This window comes from Callorhinus ursinus, unplaced genomic scaffold (genome assembly GCF_003265705.2).
Source record: "Callorhinus ursinus isolate GAN/ISIS: 27379988/994484 unplaced genomic scaffold, GSC_fseal_2.0 scaffold15, whole genome shotgun sequence".
Lineage (NCBI taxonomy): Eukaryota > Metazoa > Chordata > Mammalia > Carnivora > Otariidae > Callorhinus > Callorhinus ursinus.
This window is the reverse complement of record NW_027397077.1, coordinates 7,967,827-7,985,014: the sequence shown is the minus strand read 5'-3', so window position 1 is coordinate 7,985,014 and position 17,188 is coordinate 7,967,827. Positions and strand designations below refer to the sequence as shown.

At 41.3% G+C, this 17,188-nt stretch overlaps 1 protein-coding gene across 7 annotated transcripts in view; it reads right to left on the bottom strand.

The window, feature by feature from the left end:
• Positions 1-17,188, bottom strand: part of DOCK3 (dedicator of cytokinesis 3) — a 525,427-nt gene that overhangs the window by 79,537 nt on the left and 428,702 nt on the right. For all 7 annotated transcript variants that reach the window (XM_025885347.2, XM_073901288.1, XM_073901292.1 and 4 more), the window contains 7 exons: positions 11,772-11,896; positions 9,612-9,774; positions 8,972-9,078; positions 8,225-8,396; positions 7,757-7,854; positions 4,909-4,992; positions 3,732-3,832 (listed from right to left, as the gene is read on the bottom strand). In XM_025885347.2, coding sequence (XP_025741132.1) covers positions 3,732-3,832; positions 4,909-4,992; positions 7,757-7,854; positions 8,225-8,396; positions 8,972-9,078; positions 9,612-9,774; positions 11,772-11,896 — 850 coding nt within the window. The remainder of the gene's footprint in view (positions 1-3,731; positions 3,833-4,908; positions 4,993-7,756; positions 7,855-8,224; positions 8,397-8,971; positions 9,079-9,611; positions 9,775-11,771; positions 11,897-17,188) is intronic.

Below are 17,188 nucleotides of genomic sequence, written 5' to 3'. Positions count from 1 at the left end.
TGGGTGCTATATTTACTTATTCACATGTTTCTCATGGAAAAAGCAAGATGAACTTTTATTAGCTTTGCCACCATTTATTAGAAGGAAAAGTATGACAACTGTGTAGTAAACTATGGTTTAAAATGTCAGCTCACTCTTAATCTCAGGAAATAAACTGAGGGTTGCTGGAGTGGAGGAGGGTGGGAGGGATGGGGTGGCTGGGTGATGGACCCTGGGGAGGGTATGTGCTATGGTGAGTGCTGTGAATTGTGTAAGACTGATGAATCACAGACCTGTACCCCTGGAACAAATAATACATTATATGTTAATAACAAAAAATGAGGAAATTGAAAAAAAAATGTCAGCTCAAAGACCACAGCTAATATCCTAGTCAATAGTGAAAGAAAGTTGTTTCTTTAAGATTAGAAATAAGGCAAGGATCCCCTTTCTTGCCACTTCTATTCAACATAGTACTGGAAGAACAGTTAGGCAAGAAAAAGTAGTAAAAGGCATCCAAACTGGAAAGGAAGAAACAAAATTATCTTTGTTTGCAGATGACATGGTCTTATATGTAGAAAAAAACTGAAGATTCCACAAAAAACTTTTAGAATTAATAAATGAATTCAGCAAAATTGCAGGATATAAAATTAATATAAAAATTATTTGCATTTCTATACACTTATAGTGAGTACTTCAAGAAGGAAATTAAGGGGAAAAAATCCATTTATAGTAGCATCAAAAAAGAATAAAATACTTAGGACTAACTTAATCAAAGAGGTGAAAGACTTGTAGACTCATACTTTGAAAACTATAAAATGTTGCTGAGAGAAATTAAAGAAGATATTAATAAATGGAAAGACACTCATGTTCACTGATTGCAAGACTAAAACTATTAAGATGCCAACACTAACCAAAGTGACCTACAGATTCAATGCAATCTCTACCAAAATCCCAACAGCACTTTTTGCAGAAATAGAAAAATTCATCCTGCAGTTCTTATGGAATCTCAAGGATCCCCAAATAGCCAAAACAATATTGAAAAAGAAGAAAAATTTAGAGGACTCACACATCCTGATTTCAAAACTTACTACAAAGTTACAATAACCAAAACAGCAAGGTACTGGCATAAAGACAGACATACACATCAACAGAATAACATAGCCCAGAAATAAATCCTCACAGAGACGGTCAAATGATTTTCAACAAGGGTGCCAAGACCATTCAATGGGGATAGGATAGTCTTTTCAATAATTATATTAGGAAAGCTAGATATCAATGTGCAAAAGAATGAAGTTGGATTCTGTTACACAATAAACAAAAATTAACTCAAAGTGTATCAAAGACCTAAATGTAAGAGCTAAAACTATAAATTAAACTTGTATACAAAAATATAGGGGAAAAGCTCTATGACATTGGATTTAGCAATGACTTCTTGGCTATGTCATCAAAAGCACAAGAAACAAAAGAAAAAATAGATAAGCAGGACTATATCAAAATTGAGAACTTCTGTATATCAAAAGACACAATCGACAGAAAGAAAGGCAATGGGAGAAAATATTTGCAAATTGTGTACCTGACAAGAGGTTAATGTCTAGATTATATAAAGAATTCCTACAGACCCTTTCCAACCAGGGCCGGGCAGAATGGCTCCCAAGAAGAAGGGTGGCAAGAAGAAGAAGGGTAGTTCTACCATCAACGAGGTAGTGACCAGAGAATACACCATCAACATTCACAAGCACATCCATGGAGTGGGTTTCAAGAAGCGTGCCCCTCGGGCACTCAAAGAGATCCAGAAACTTGCCATAAAGGAGATGGGAACTCCAGATGTGTGCATTGACACCAGGCTCAACAAAGATGTCTGGGCCAAAGGAATAAGGAATGTTCCATATTGTATCCATCTGCAGTTGTTCAGAAAACATAATGAGGATGAAGATTCACTAAACAAGCTCTACACACTGGTTACCTATGTACCTGTCACCACTTTCAAAATCTACAGACAGTTAATGTAGATGAGAACTAATCGCTGATTGCCAAATAAAAGTATAAAAAAAAAAAAGAATTCCTACAGCTCAACAATAAAACACTGAACAGTATGTTTAAAAAATGGGCAAAAGACTTTGTATGGAATCAGAAAAGACCCTGAATCTCCAAGGAAATGTTGAAAAAGAAAAACAAACCTGGGGGCTTCACATTGCCTGATTTCAAGCTATATTACAAAGCTGTGATCACCAAGACAGCATGGTACTGGCACAAAAACACACACATAGACCAATGGAACAGAATAGAGAGCCCAGATATGAACCCTCAACTCTATGGTCAAATAATCTTCGACAAAGCAGGAAAAAACATGCAATGGAAAAAAGACAGCCTCTTCAATAAATGGTGCTGGGAAAATTGGACAGCTATATACAGAAGAATGAAACTCGACCATTCTCTTACACCATACACAAAGATAAACTCAAAATGGATGAAAGACCTCAATGTGAGACAGGAATCCATCAAAATCCTAGAGGAGAACATAGGCAGTAACCTCTTCAACATCGGCCACAGCAACTTCTTTCAAGACACATCTCCAAAGGCAAGGGAAACAAAAGCGAAAATGAACTTTTGGGACTTCATCAAGATAAAAAGCTTCTGCACAGCAAAGGAAACAGTTAACAAAACAAAGAGGCAACCCACAGAACGGGGCAGATATTTGCAAATGACACTACAGACAAAGGGCTGATATCCAAGATCTATAAAGAACTTCTCAAACTCAACACCCAAAAGGACTTGAATAAATTTTTCTCCAAAGAAGATATACAAATGGTCAATAAATACATGAAGAGATGCTCAGCATCATTAATCATTAGGGAAATGCAAATCAAAACCACGATGATATACCACTTCACACCAATTAAGGGTTATTACTATAAAACCCCCCACTCCTTCCAAAAAACACAACAGAAAATAACAAGTCTTAGCTTGAGGACATGGAGAAATTGAACACCCTTGTACACTGTTGGTGGGAATGTAAAATGGTGCAGCTGCTGTGGAAAACAGTATGGTGATTCCTCAAAAAATTAAAAATAGAACTACCTTATGAACCAGTAATGCCACTTCTGGGTATATGTCAAACAGGACAGAAAGCAGGGTCTTGAAGAGATATTTGTATATCCATGTTCATAGCAGCATTATTCACAATAACTAAAAGGGGAGAGCAACCCGAGTATTCATCGACGGGTAAGTAGATAAACAAAATGTGGTATATATGTACAATAGAACACTATTCAGCTTTTAAAAGGAAGGAAATTCTGACACATGCTACATGGATGAACCTTGAAGACATTATGGTAAATGAAATAAGCCAGACACAAATAGAGAAGTATTGTATGATTCAATTGACATGAGGTACGTAGAACAGGCACATTCAGAGACAGAGTATGATGGTGGTTGCCCAGAGGCAGCAGAAGGGGAAGGGGTGATGGGGAGTTAATATTTAATGGGTACAGAATTTCAGTTTTGCAAGCTGAAAAAAGTTCTGGAGATGGATGGTGGTGATGGTTGTACAACAATGTGAACATACTCAATGCCACTGAGCTATACACTTAAAAATAGGTATTTTATATTCTATGTATTTTACTACAATTAGAAAAAAATTAAGTAAAAAAAAAAAAAGGTCAGCTGAATGAATGCTGTTGTCACTGAACTTTTTTTAAGCCTGTCTTTCTATTCAAACACAAGTCCTAATAATGATGCCAAATGGAACTTACTTGTATGCCAGGGCTCCAGCAAAGTGTTTCTGGATGTATGTGTCCATTACAGGCCGGAAGTGGAAATACTTGATGTCTCTGAGCAGGTTGATGATGAATACCTGGAGGAGATAGAGGGTACCAGGGTTCACTGGAGGCCTCAGACTTATCTCCAGCAGAAAACAGAATTCTTGCTTCTTTAAGGAATGACAAACTGTCAGTGTTTTCTCTAGTGTTGCCCACAGGCAGAGAATGTAAGATTTCTATTCTGTGTCTGTATTTCTGTCTTGTCTGTTCTATTCCTACAGCCCCCAGCCTCTGAATTTGGACTTGGGGCTCATCTGTCTGTGCCAGTGTTACTCTGAATCTCTTCACAATAATGCTGGGTGGTGTAATACAGATTAGGAAAAAGCAAAACGATACCTGTGTATGGTGGCATAAATACAAAGGTGTCTCAAAAAACTTGGAAAAGAGAGAAAAAAAAGATTATCCTCTGAGTCAGCTCAGCCTATGAAAGGCTGTGCCCTTCAGAAATGGGGCTGGCTGGCCAGGAGAGCAAGGAAGAAGAAAAGCCAAAAGGCCAAACTATGCAAACTATTTAACTCTTACCTCTGCTCCGCATCTGTTAGGTAGACTTACAGTATGTGGTTCCTCTTGAATGTACAGCACTCCTATGGGACTGGATCTATTAAGCTAAATGCACTGAACATTCAAACCACTGTCCATTCTCACTAAGCAACCTCTGGAGACTCTGGTTCCCAAACAACTGTACACAGGGAGACAGTGTGATGCTCAGACCAGCATGGGTGAGTCTCTGCTCTTTCTGGTGGTTATATCCTACTGTGCAGGTGAAAGAATAGGCCATCTGGTTTCCTATATTCATCTCTGAGCATTTTGTTGGTGTAGGTCTCTATTTCAGGGTCTAGGCAACTCTGCAACAGTGATGAGACTGAGTATCAGAACTACAAAGTTGAGGCCCAGACCTGACCAGGCTGAATTCTTCAAATTTGATGTTGTAGGGATCTGCCTGGGAAGTTGGTTGGTTGGTCTTCCTTGGGTGACACTCCTCAGCCCCTTTTGTGTTGGAAACATCTGTACCTTGTATTGACTCATTCTAATAAACTGCTTCCCTTGGATTTTTAAAAACATGTGACAGAAATAACTAACAAAAATGAAAGTCAGAAAGGGTGAGACTTACCAAAGACTGAAACACCAACAGGCCATATTTCTCTGTATTATCATCCAAAATCACAAAGAGTGTATCTAAAATGTCTTGCAGAAACTGTAACATAAAAATCAGAGGGCTCAAGTCTTAGGACCTTGTACACATGGTCAAACTTCCATACACCAATGAGTTTAATCTCCCAATAAACAAACTAAAAAATCTCCTAAGATCTCAAATCACCACTTAGAAAAAACTGAGTATCCCACCTCCACCTAACTAAGGGATAACTAGGTATACTCAGGGTGTTTGTGTACAGCCCAAAGGACCATAAGAGAGATTTGGAGAGGCTCTTTCTCTTGGTTGAGTGCTAAACTTCTAAAGAAAGAGCAATTACCTAAAAAACACAGGATACCCATGTAGAATTATAACTTTGAAATAAAGACAATGTAAGTGATTCTGATGCCAAATTCATTTTAAGAAAAAGAGCTCACTTTCCCAGGACTCCAAAAGAGCAGTAGTCCCTTACTCGCTGCTGTGGCCTAACTCTATAGAGGACACTTGAATGAAGGGGTGGCAGGCTAGGCCTTAACTACAGAAACCATGTTTTGGTCTAGAAATCAGTATTCCAGGAGAAGGGAGAAAGCTGCTGCTGAGGGCTATCAATGAGGGTAAAAGATCTGGAAGCACCATTTTGTTTTTGTTTTCTTGTTTTTTGTTTCTAAGATGCAAAATCCAAGGCAGAGGATGATAAATACTCATGGATACTGGCAGTCTTTAAAAATCAAATCTAACATTTTGTTGGTCAAAAGGCAACTGAATGATACAATGTTTACAATTTATTTCCTAGCAGTGTCTAAAGTGGCAGGTGTGGATGGGGGTGTTGATGGGCAAGAGTGGCCACAGGCTGATGATTGCTGGTGCTAGGTGATAGGTACTCCTAGGGCTCTTTCTACTATTTTACTTTTGTGTATGTTTGAAATATTCTAATAAAAAGTTAAAAAAAAAAAAAGGCGCCTGGGTGGCTCAGTCGGTTAAGCATCTGCCTTCGGCTCAGGTTATGATCTCAGGGTCCTGGGATCCAGGCCCGCATCAGGCTCCCTGCTTGGTGGGGAGTCTGCTTTTCCCTCTCCCGCTGCCTGCCCCCCCTGCTTGTGCACGCTCTCAGGTTAATAAATAAAATCTTTAAAAAAAAAAAGTAAAAAAAATATTTTAAAATTCTAGCAGATTCTTTTCACACTCTCTTCTGGTGGCTTGAGATCAATTATTGATGCTAAAACCAGATATGCTAATAGGACATTCTCTTATCAGGAATACAACAACCCAGACTTAAAAAGATTACAGGTTTTTTAAAATACCCTTCTGTTTGCTAATTGATATTTTTAATATGTTTAGAAGAAAAAAAATGCCCTGAGAATAAACCAATCTTCAGTTTCAAAAACTAGTATTAGTAGGGGCGCCTGGGTGGCTCAGTTGGTTATGTGCCCAACTCTTAATTTCAGCTCAGGTCATGATCTCAGGGTCCTGGTCTCAGGGTCCTGATCTCAGGGTCATGGGATCGAGCCCACGTCAGGTTTGTGCTGGGTGTGGAGCCTGCCTAAGATTCTCTCTCTCCCTCTGCCACCCCCCCAAACAAAATAAAGCAAAGCAAAGCAAAACAAAACAAAACAAAACTAGTATTAGCTTGTTTAAGAGTTCTTTTTAAAAAATTGATGATACTCTGATTAATTGATGAAAACAAAATTCAGACAAGACTTCATAAAAACACATAGAGGTATACAGACTTTAAAACTGTTTCTTGTTTGGAGACACCGTGTATGTTACGGAGTCAATGGTCCTGTAAAATGAAAGGTTATCAGTACTCATTGATTTGGTAATTACAATGACAGAACTAAGAAAGCTCACTGATCGACAAGCTGCCTTCTTGAAATTTAGTCTCTATCCTACATTCCACTGCTCTTGCTGATCATCCAAAGCAGCTCCATTTTCCTGAGCAGAGTTCAGTCCATTGTGTAGAATCTACCTGTGGGGCTTACACCATCAGGAGGTATCTGGGAGTTTTCTTGAGCTAAAACCAGGTGGGCAAACACTCTGTACAATGCAGAGAAGCCCTACAGAAGACAATTGGGGACTGGTAGTGTTGTCAGCCTGCTCAGGTCATTAGATGGGAAATGTCACAAAGGTACCTAGAGAAAGCAGTTGAGACAGGGAGTGGGGAGGCGTCCCTAGTATGGACTCTAAGTGGGGGAGACTGGGCAAAATCAGTAGCTATAGGTTAATGGAGAGTATTTAGAGTTCTTCTAGATAATCAAGCCAGTAGAGCCAGAAAAACTTCAGGCTAGGTTTGTGGTAAAAGGGTTACAAATAAGGAAAATGAGAAAGAGATCTAAGGAAAGGAGAGGAGGCAGCACAAAGCACCGGGTGTGTTTCTGAGAGGATGCTTTGACCACTACCCTCTAATTATTGTTTTGCTTTCTAGGAAGAAAAGTCAGAAAATAGGGTTTATAACTTAAATATAGTTTCTGAAAGGTAATAAGCCCGATGTGATACCTCCTTTAAAAAGAGAAGCTAACAAAAGAAAGAAAGAAAGAAAGAAAAGAAAGAAAGAAAGAAAGAAAGAAAGAAAGGAAGGAAGGAAGGAAGGAAGGAAGGAAGGAAGGAAGAAAGAAAGAGAAAAAAAAGAACGAAAGAAAAAAAGAAAGAAAAAAGAAAAAGAAAGAAAGAAAGAAACGAAAAGAAAAAAAGAAAAACGACTTTATTTCTACTCATCTAGTTATATTTCAAGAAATGGTCTCAGAGGGATACTGGTAGAAATCAAGGAGAAGTAAGGCCTTCTGCCCAGATTCTTGCTCAGGCAGCATGTATGAATTTCAGGAAGACCCACCTTAACAATTTCTTCCCCACTGACGTGCCGCAGCCGCCCTAGGATGTCCATGATCCGGTCTGGAAAAGCCTTCCATTTCAGCAGAGCAAGGAGGTCCACTAAAAAAGCAAGTGCAAAAGATGGTGAACACTGGCCATGCCAAGGACAAGCAAGGCCCAGACCCTCCCTGCCCGGTGGAATCTAGATGAAGAGAAACAGCCACAAGCATTACAACAGTCTCTTTAGTGCCAACATCAAGGCCAAAGACACATCTGTGAAATCTGGAGGTATACTCCGGAGCTACTAAAACCATGGGAAATCTTACAGGCTGCTATTGCCAAGTGGTTCCCCCAACTGCAGGTGAAAAGAATTCCCTCATTGTGGCATGAAAAAGCAACAAATTTCTGTCTCCCTTAGCATGCATCAGCAACATGAAATCAGCCACTGAGGACAAGGAGGGCAGCCGCCCCTGCAGATCCCATCACCTACCATTCTGGGTGAGTTTGGTGGAGGAGAGCTGTGTGGAGATGAAGAAAGACTCTTTGGTGCTGCGCTGGAAGATGAGGCTGGAGGGGATGTTGGGGCAGCCATTGTAGTCCTCTTTGCAGCAGGGCAAGCCCAGGTACAGAGCATGGTTGTTAAACGTGCTATTCTCATCACACTGTAGGCAAAGGTAGAGAACACAGAATGTTTCCTGAACCATGCCATGTGTAAAAAGGTCGCAGGAGATTTTTTTTGATGTTGATGTTTGCTCTCATCTTCCTGAGGCTAGATCTTGGGCCTCAGGTCCTCTTAGAAGAGTGCTTTCTGTTTGGAAACTCCCCAGAATGGCTCATGTGCCTCTTAAAGAGAACATGGTGGGGCAGGTGGCCTCTACCTGGTGTGCGGGCAACTCTGGAAGGCAGCTGTGTTGTGACAGCTGACAGAACCATGATCTCAAATGGCAGGTCTCTGAATGTACTAGCCAAGGCCACAGCGGCACAGAGGAGTTGGTAACAGACTTCCATTACTTGTGAAGTGGGAGGTGGGACACAAAGGGCCTGCTGGCATTACTTGTGGGAAGGAGGCCACTGTAGTTAGAAGACAAAGCCTGCCCACAGCTGTCCTGCTGTCATCCATCAGCGCACCACCCTGGATCCTTTGGCCTGCCCACTGAAAACCATGTAACTGAGAACCATGTGTGAGAGTGGTCTCAGGGGTGTGAGGGTTGAGGTGTGAGACAGCCAGGCTCCATACCTTGTACACATAGAGCTCATGGATGTCATCTGAGAGAGTGGTGCCATCATCCCGCATCAGGGGTGAGAATGCAAAGCCAAAGAGTTTCTTTTCCCCTTTGTCCTTTGCTGCAACCAGAGCTAAGTGTTAGTTGTTTTTGCCCCTCACTTTGTTTTTTTAACAGAAATTCCCCTTGTGCTATCACCCGCATTTACTTCTTCGTCCCTTGCTTTCATTAATTAGGTATCTACCTGACTGCAGTAATGATGAGAAACGTACTGGACTGAGTTTCCATTTATATCCCAAGATACACAGGCTACTTAGACTCAAATAGAAACTGATTGCTGGTCTTGATAAACCAGAGGCTCTTTAAGAAACAGTTTAATATGTAGAAAGGAAACACCCAAAGGAGAATGACACTGGTAATTATCCAGTGTCTGGGTCAGACACTAGGAAGGGCCAGTACCAGACCCCACGGTTTGAGTCACTGTCTAAAGAACAACCTCTGATGACATCCCATGCCTGAGTACCCATTTATTCAGAACTCCTCATTTTCTTGCCCCAATAATAAGAACCCTCTGAATTCTCTTTCTGAGGAAAGAGTTCTAAGACAAGAGAATATTCATATCCTCCAAGGAATGTGGAGAGAAGTCTCACTCACTGGAACAATGTCTGAACTCGAAGCGCAGGTGGGAGCCCCGGAACCGGTCGATGGGGATGGGCAATTTGATAATCTCTCCCCAGCGAGGACTATTACTGTGGTAGAGGACAAAGGAGTGGTAGGAGCTCCTATTTGGCTCTCCTGAACCCAAGCTTATGCAATCCTGAAAGAGAGAAGCAAAATAAAGTGTCATCTTCCTGGAGGAAGCCCCTGGATTTCTCTCTGGTACTAGGACATTTTCTCCTTTGTGCAGGTCCTATTTTCCCAACAGGCCAAATCTACAAGATGAGAAAATTCATTTGACTTGAAGTTCAATACTTTTGGAGACAACTGTGTAGATAGCATAAAGAATCCATGGTCAACAATGCTCCTTCTTTTCCTTGGGGCAGAAGTAACCATACACACTGCTCAATAAACTGGAGGAAAGCTGAACAGCGTATCTGAACCACTCATTCGCATTCAGAAAGGAAACAGTGAACTCCATAGGAGAATTCAACTGTACATGACACTTTACCCGATCAGAAAATTAATTAATTTATAAAGCAGGGAGAGCTTGTTTTCTAATCTTCCTTACCCCAATATTGCACTGGCATTTTAGGTTGCTCTTGGCTGACTGTCCTTGGATATAGATAAGGCAGAACCAGATTTAACTTGACCCTGTTTCCAAATATTGCCATGAAGATGTAGTCCCATCTTCCTGGAAGACAGGAAGTCGCACGTAATACAATCAGGAGCAGCTCCCTGTCTGCACAAGGGCGGTGTGAGCAGCTGACAACTCTGCTGACCTTGACATTATCCATGCAAACAATGGACATGCCTTAGTCCTTGAGGTAGGTTTTTAAAATTATTATTATTTTTTTTTTTTTAGTAAAATCTCTACACCCAACATGGGGCTCGAACTCAAGACCCCGAGATCAAGAATCACATGCTCTTCCAACTGAGCCAGCCAGGTGCCCTCTCCTTCTTTTTAAAGTTAATTTATTTTCTGGAGGTGGGTTTTTAAAATGAAATACAAATCATTGTTTCTACCACCAATTAAACATTCTTCTCTATTTCTTTCTAGCTTTGGGAGGTGATTTTGACTAATTGCACCTAATTTGCACTAATTCCACAAAATGTGTATGATCATTCCTGTTCTGCCTGCCTCACAAGGCTATTGTCAAATACAGGAGCGAGGTCTGTAAAAGAATGATTTGCCTTCTCTCAAGTGCTATGCAAATGATGCCTTGTTATTTGCCAGGGACTTCACCATGATATGACTGAGGGAACAACTGAAATACTGACAGTGGAAAAACAGCACTCCAGGTCCTCACTTTGAATGAAGAGTGACAGAATATATGCTTGCATCTTTATACTGGCATTGGCTGGAAATAACCTTTTAGAGCCTGCCTGACTCTGCTGTTCCTTGTCACACACATAACTTGGTACCAGCAAGTGAGTGCCTAAGTCCCACCTTTGATCAAAAAGCCAATGTAGTTTTATTGACTCAAGGAACAAAAAGAGTGGGACCTAATAACAGTTACCAAAAGTAAGCAGCTTGATGCGAGACAGAATGGCAGAAAAAGTAACATGTAGGACAGAACTAGAGGGAATAGGTCTTAAATTGGAGCAGGAAGGATTGAGGTCAGACACTAGGAAGAATTTCTTTTTTTTTTTTTAATGTAGTGTTCCATGATTCATTGTTTGCGTGTAACACCCAGTGCTCCACGCAGTAGGTGCCCTCTTTAATACCCATCACCAGGCTAGCCCATCCCCCCACCCCCCTTCCCTCTAGAACCCTCAGTTTGTTTCTCAGAGTCCATCATTTCTCATGGTTCATCTCCCCCTCTGACTTCCCCCCTTCATTCTTCCCCTCCTGCTATCTTCTTCTTCTTTTTTTTTTTTTTTAACATATAATGTATTATTTGTTTCAGAGATGCAGATCTGTGATTCAACAGTCTTGCACAATTCATAGCGCCTAGGAAGAATTTCTACACAGGCTGTATGACACTGGAAGTCATCATCCGGGTTTCCTTGAAGAAAGAAAAGGCAGAGAGGAATGCATATGCAGTGATTTGAGTGAGGTCTGCTTGATGAGAATGGGTCTCTGGATAAAGTCCATAGAGTCACTAGAATTACTACAGGATTAGCCTCCATTCCAAACTGACTGGCAAATCTTACCTTCAATATTTCTCCATCTGCGTAAAGCACATACATGGTCACTTCAATATTCTTTTGTACACTCTTTCCCCCTCTCTCGAAATCCCCCTTCTCCAAGGTTAGGTACAGGTCATTGCGGATATCGCCTATGGGGAAAGAAATGCCAAGTCTTCAGGACCACAGAATCCACACTGCCCCATTTGTATGGAGGACCAAGCTAGCTAGCATTTGGGTCCTCCAGGGTTCAGGTGGGTGCTCAGGGCATTGCAAGCTTGGTTAATAATGGTGGACATCTACCAGTATCAGTGCAGTGGTACTAGGTTGGTTAGTCATGTGCTCTCTAAGTCTGAATTCTAAAGATGTTCACCACACCTTGTCCAGGGTGGGAAAATGTGGGGCAGAGAATCTTCTCTCCTCTTATAGGTGACTACTCAGTCTCTCTACCCTCCAGGAGAAGAGCCGAAATCTGAGCCTTCCAAAGGCGAAAGATTTTAGAATCAACAGGAATAACACTTATTATTATCATGTCTATGCTTTAACTACTACTCCCTCCTCCTTTCCCTCCAAAAGAAAAAAAAAGTAGTTTCCTTTTTCTTTTATGGGGGTTTTCTTTTTTCAACTCTTAACCCTTCTGAGTCTTTCTAGAGGATACGCCACTTTTTCCTTCTGGAGGCTTAGTTCCAAATCACTTCCCTTTCTGGAGTGCCAGACGGAGGTCACTGGATTATCATGTTTTCTTCTTTTTGTGGCAAGTGCTCTGGGAGCAGATGACTCTTCGGAATCACAGGTGCTAAAGCACGGGGTGACAATCTGCTGTGCTCTTGTTGCTTCCCTGTGCTTTGACTCCTGCCCACTTTGCCAATAACTGCTATTTGAGACTGGGCAGGAGAAGCTCAAACTGCAAGCTGAAATGACCTAAAAAATGACCACATCTGCCTTTTTTAGGGGAATGGGACTGTCTGTTCATGTATAAGGGGAGTTCATTTGGGCTGCTCTAAACTTCTAATTTTGTAACATGACCAGTTTTATTCATACATTCTAAAGAAGGGCTTTTGACTTTCAAAAAAAAAAAAAAACCTACATAGTAAAGTCTCTGGGAAAAAAATCTTCAAAGGAAAAAAATGGCAAAGGAAAACACACAAGGCCAAAGTGAAGATGTGTTAGCAGCCTGAAGAATTCAACTGAGAGGTGATGGAATGATTAACTTGCAAAACAAGCCAATTCAGAATATTCTTTCTACCTCAGTTCTTAGCAAAACTGGCACATCTAAAAGTTCCTTACTTGGAATCACAATGACATAACCAGGTATTGTTTCTGGTTAGCAAGTGAGATACATGATGATGACTCCTTTTCTGCACAGACGACCTCTCTGATTGTGGAAGTGTCTTAGCATCTTTTATGTATGAAACATGATAGACCAGGACTGGCGTATACCTGGGTTTTGAGGTCTTCATTACCAGACCTTCTATTCTTCAGGTCATCTTACTATACAAGGAATGCATCCATGGCTATTTGGTTGCATAATGAAGCTCTTAAAATACTTCCGCTCAAGTGGGGAAGAGCAGCCCATAAGAAGCAATTACTTATTCTCTGACAGCCCAGAGAACTTTTTCTAATGTGTGAAAAAATCCTGTTCCCCAAATAGCCCTGAGGCTACCATGAAGAAAAAGGAAAATTCGTTCTGAAAATCAAATACAAAGGCAACTAACTGCTGGATAGGCAGGACAGCCGAGAGGGTGTCTATCCCTGCAGTTCACACAGACTTCTCTCCTGGGTGAGGAGAGCCTCTACTTTGAATTTTCATGAGTCTGGCTTGAATCTGCCTCCTTTGGACATCTCTGCTTGGGCCTCCTAGCATATCATGAAAATAGCACTCAGTTGTGCAGGTAGGCTAGGAAAGGAAAGCAGAAGGGAAACTCAAATCCATCAGTTTGCTACTATGGGCAGGAGCTGAATAAAATCAGTCCTGAAAGTAAAATTCAAAATTAAATGGGAACTTTCCTATAGGTAATTGCTATTATATTGGGATAAATGAGAGTTGGTTATACCTTAAATTTTTAACAACTGAAACCGACATCTTAGACCTTCTTTTGATGAAAGTCTTTCAGTTACACATCAGCTTTTCTATGGAATGTAAGTAATTATTAAAATTCTAGGCTGATTTGGCATAAAGTGAATAGAGAATTTTAATGTCTAATCTAAAGAACAGGCACTTTTTTAAAACCATTACTCTGGTTTAAACCAGCACTCTCTAGAAATTATTTAAGATAATCCACATGACTTGTAAAAGCAGATACTGGCTACTGGCAATAGTATTCTAGCTTGTACAAACATTTTAAATTTCTGAGACCCTATAAAAAAGTTAGCCATAAGTAAACGTGTCCTTCAAATGAAACATTTAAACTTTTCCTAGCAATAGATGATACAGAATACTCATACAAAAGTGGGCATTATCTAGGAGATTGATAATGACAGAATTTGGTCTGTGTTGATTTTATAGAGTGAGCCCATGGTTTCTGGGCAACAACTCCAGGGCACTGTAAATCAAAACGCCAATTTCAAATGGAAGGACTGAGCTGGATATTCTTACAGTTTTCATTCTTTTCAAGTTTTCTATTTAAACAGAATGCCTTTAGTGATATCTTGCTGAGAAAATTTATCAATACAAGTAAACATACCCTCTGAGGTACAGACTGAAGCAGCTTGATTTCATCAGATCTTTCACTGCTCTTTATTTGGAGAACAGACTTGCCTAAGACTGGGGCTATTCTCAGCAGAATGGAAATTAGACTTCTTTATAGGTTGCGATTTTGCAAATTATGGCCTCGATTTCGAGAACTGCGAGAGTTAATGTTGCTGGAGGCTTCTTATCAAAAGCTCTCTGGGGGATCATTTAAATAGAGCTCTCTACTAATTCTCCCGGAACTAGGAGAAAACCTAAGAAGCAGCCATTGTGAAAAGCCCCCAGGATCTAATGACCCAGGCCTGCCTTACAGATAGCCTCTCAGGTTCCCTGCTCTTCAGCTGTCCCTGTTACATGTTACATGCTCACAAAGCCCACCAGTGGAATCATGTGTTTGGGTTAAGGCACTGTCTCCAGGAGGCTCCTGTAAACTTTAGCACCAGTTGCAAGGAAATACTACCAGGAGAGGTTTGAGGATAAGCACACTACAATGAGGATGGGAAAGAGAAGGCCTGAGCAATGGTTTGTGAGGTTAGTTTGCAGACCACCATTTGGCTGGCTGTATTCTAATCACCTAGGGAGCTTATTAAAACTAGATTTCTAGCGTCTACCCTGTGAGATTCCAGTTGGTCTTGGGTGGGGTTTGTGTACATACATCAAACAAACAAACAAAATCATCAGGTGATTCTGATGCTCTCCGGGGTTTAATGCCAGGGGACCAGACCATGGGGTCCGCTGGAAAGACGCTGATGAAATCTGGCTCCGTGTGGGGGGTTAGGCAGCTCTTAGGCAGCACCAAGGAATGCTGAGAGGCTTCTGGGAAGGGGAGGTTTCTCTGTGGGGTGGGGGAGTGGGTATTATTGAGGGCGGCCCTGCCTCCCTTTGTTACATGTCCTCTGCTTCCTGAGGTTAGCAGAGCATTTAACAGCATCAGCAATGCCTTATATCTCTGCATGCTTAGCGCTCAGTTGATATGCAACCAAGTTTCTGGAATGCAAAGATGAATGAATGAGGTTGTTCTTGTAGGAGGGCCTCCGAGTATATTGTCTTTGTCCTTTTCACAGTCTGCTAGAGTAGCCAATGTCAGCTGTTGGTACAGCTGCATGTCAGGAGACTAGGAGACTTAAGAGAAAGCAGAGGTGGGCAAACTTTTTCTGTAAGGAGCCAGAGAGTACATATTTTAGGCTCTGTGGGTCACATAGGTCTCTGTTACATGTTCTTTGTTTTCACACCCCTTTTAAAATGTGAAAAAACATTCTTGGCTGCAGGGTGGTACAAAAATAGGCTGCTGGCTGGATTTGGCCCAGGGACTATAGTTTCCTGATACCTGACTTGGAGTGTTTATGTGTCAAGGACAGTTTCACTATACCACAACTATACATCAAAAATCTAGATTCTTGTAAGTCCACACAAGCAGCAGCTGGAAAGGAGCAAGGTAATGAACCTGAGGCCACCTTATTACGTCAGAGATTGGCCTGAAACATTCTGGGGTCTTTATGTTAAGCGAGAGGTCTTAGAAGGAAACTATTTTTCAGCTACCAGAAATCTTAGGGGGCTGGGAGCACTGTGACAGAGCTGCAGCCAACAGTGACAGGGAACTGCATGCCTTGGTGGCCAGGTGTGACCCTCTGAAGACCTGCATCCTAGTATGGCACTGGAGAAACAGGACTCACCATGTGTTTGCACCTCTCTTCTGAGAGCAGACTAGCAGTTTCAGAACTTCTGAGGTCTGGCTCAGGCACCAGAGCATCTGTTAGCAAGAGAATCTCCTGCCAGACACTCCAGCCTTACTAGGAATTTTGGGGCCACATGGTTCCAGCCTATGTGGAATTCCATCCCAGGAGAAATGATCCAGGACAGCCCACACAGGCTTGAGCACTCAGACTGGTTTGGACTCTTTATTATATTCATGTTCCTTCTGTATAAATTAGTCACACCACATATTGGGAGGCTTTGGGTTCAAGGATACTAGTATTTAATATTATATTATTTATATCTTGTCTACTTCTAGATAGGATTAGGAAGGATAGTGCTTTCTTTCCCTTAAGACCATGTGAAACTAGAGTTAACCTTCTCTCAGCAGACGATGCGACCTGCTCAGGATGACACCAATTTTATCTCGTGGCAGAACAGGAGTGAAGTCTCCTGACAGCACCATGGAGATATGGAGACATTAACAACCATTCAACTTAGACAGTTTCAGGCATAGACCAACGTTTTATTTTGTTGTAGTTCTTATTTTAAGTAAGAGACCTTCTTCCCCCCCCCCCCAAGAAAGACTCTTGGGAGGACTAGAGTATCCAGGAGAGATGGGTTCTTTACTTCTAAACCATGTCTTCAGTGTACACTTCTACTGGTTTCTACTGTTACAAGGCCAGTGATGTTCTCTGCTTTACCAGGAAGACAGGAATGGGCATAGTATGACATCATTATATATGGTTATTCCTTTCTTGGGTCAAGGATGTGATGATCTTCCATTCTGTCATGGGACCAGAAGTGATCATTCCTAAAACATCCCTTAGATATTGCCAAAGCCTCATTTGACACTCAGACTGATCACAGTCCTGTAAATCTACTTGTGGTAAATACTTTCATCACGCCCTTTGAGGAGAGCTTGCTTTTAAAAGTTATGTCTCTGTGTGTTTGCCTTTTGTGTGAGATGTGTCCAACAGAGCTGAAAAGACAAGCTTTCTACCTTTCTGATTCTGTGTAGCCTGGGATAAGCACCTTTCATTTTCTTTTCAGTGAAAGTAGC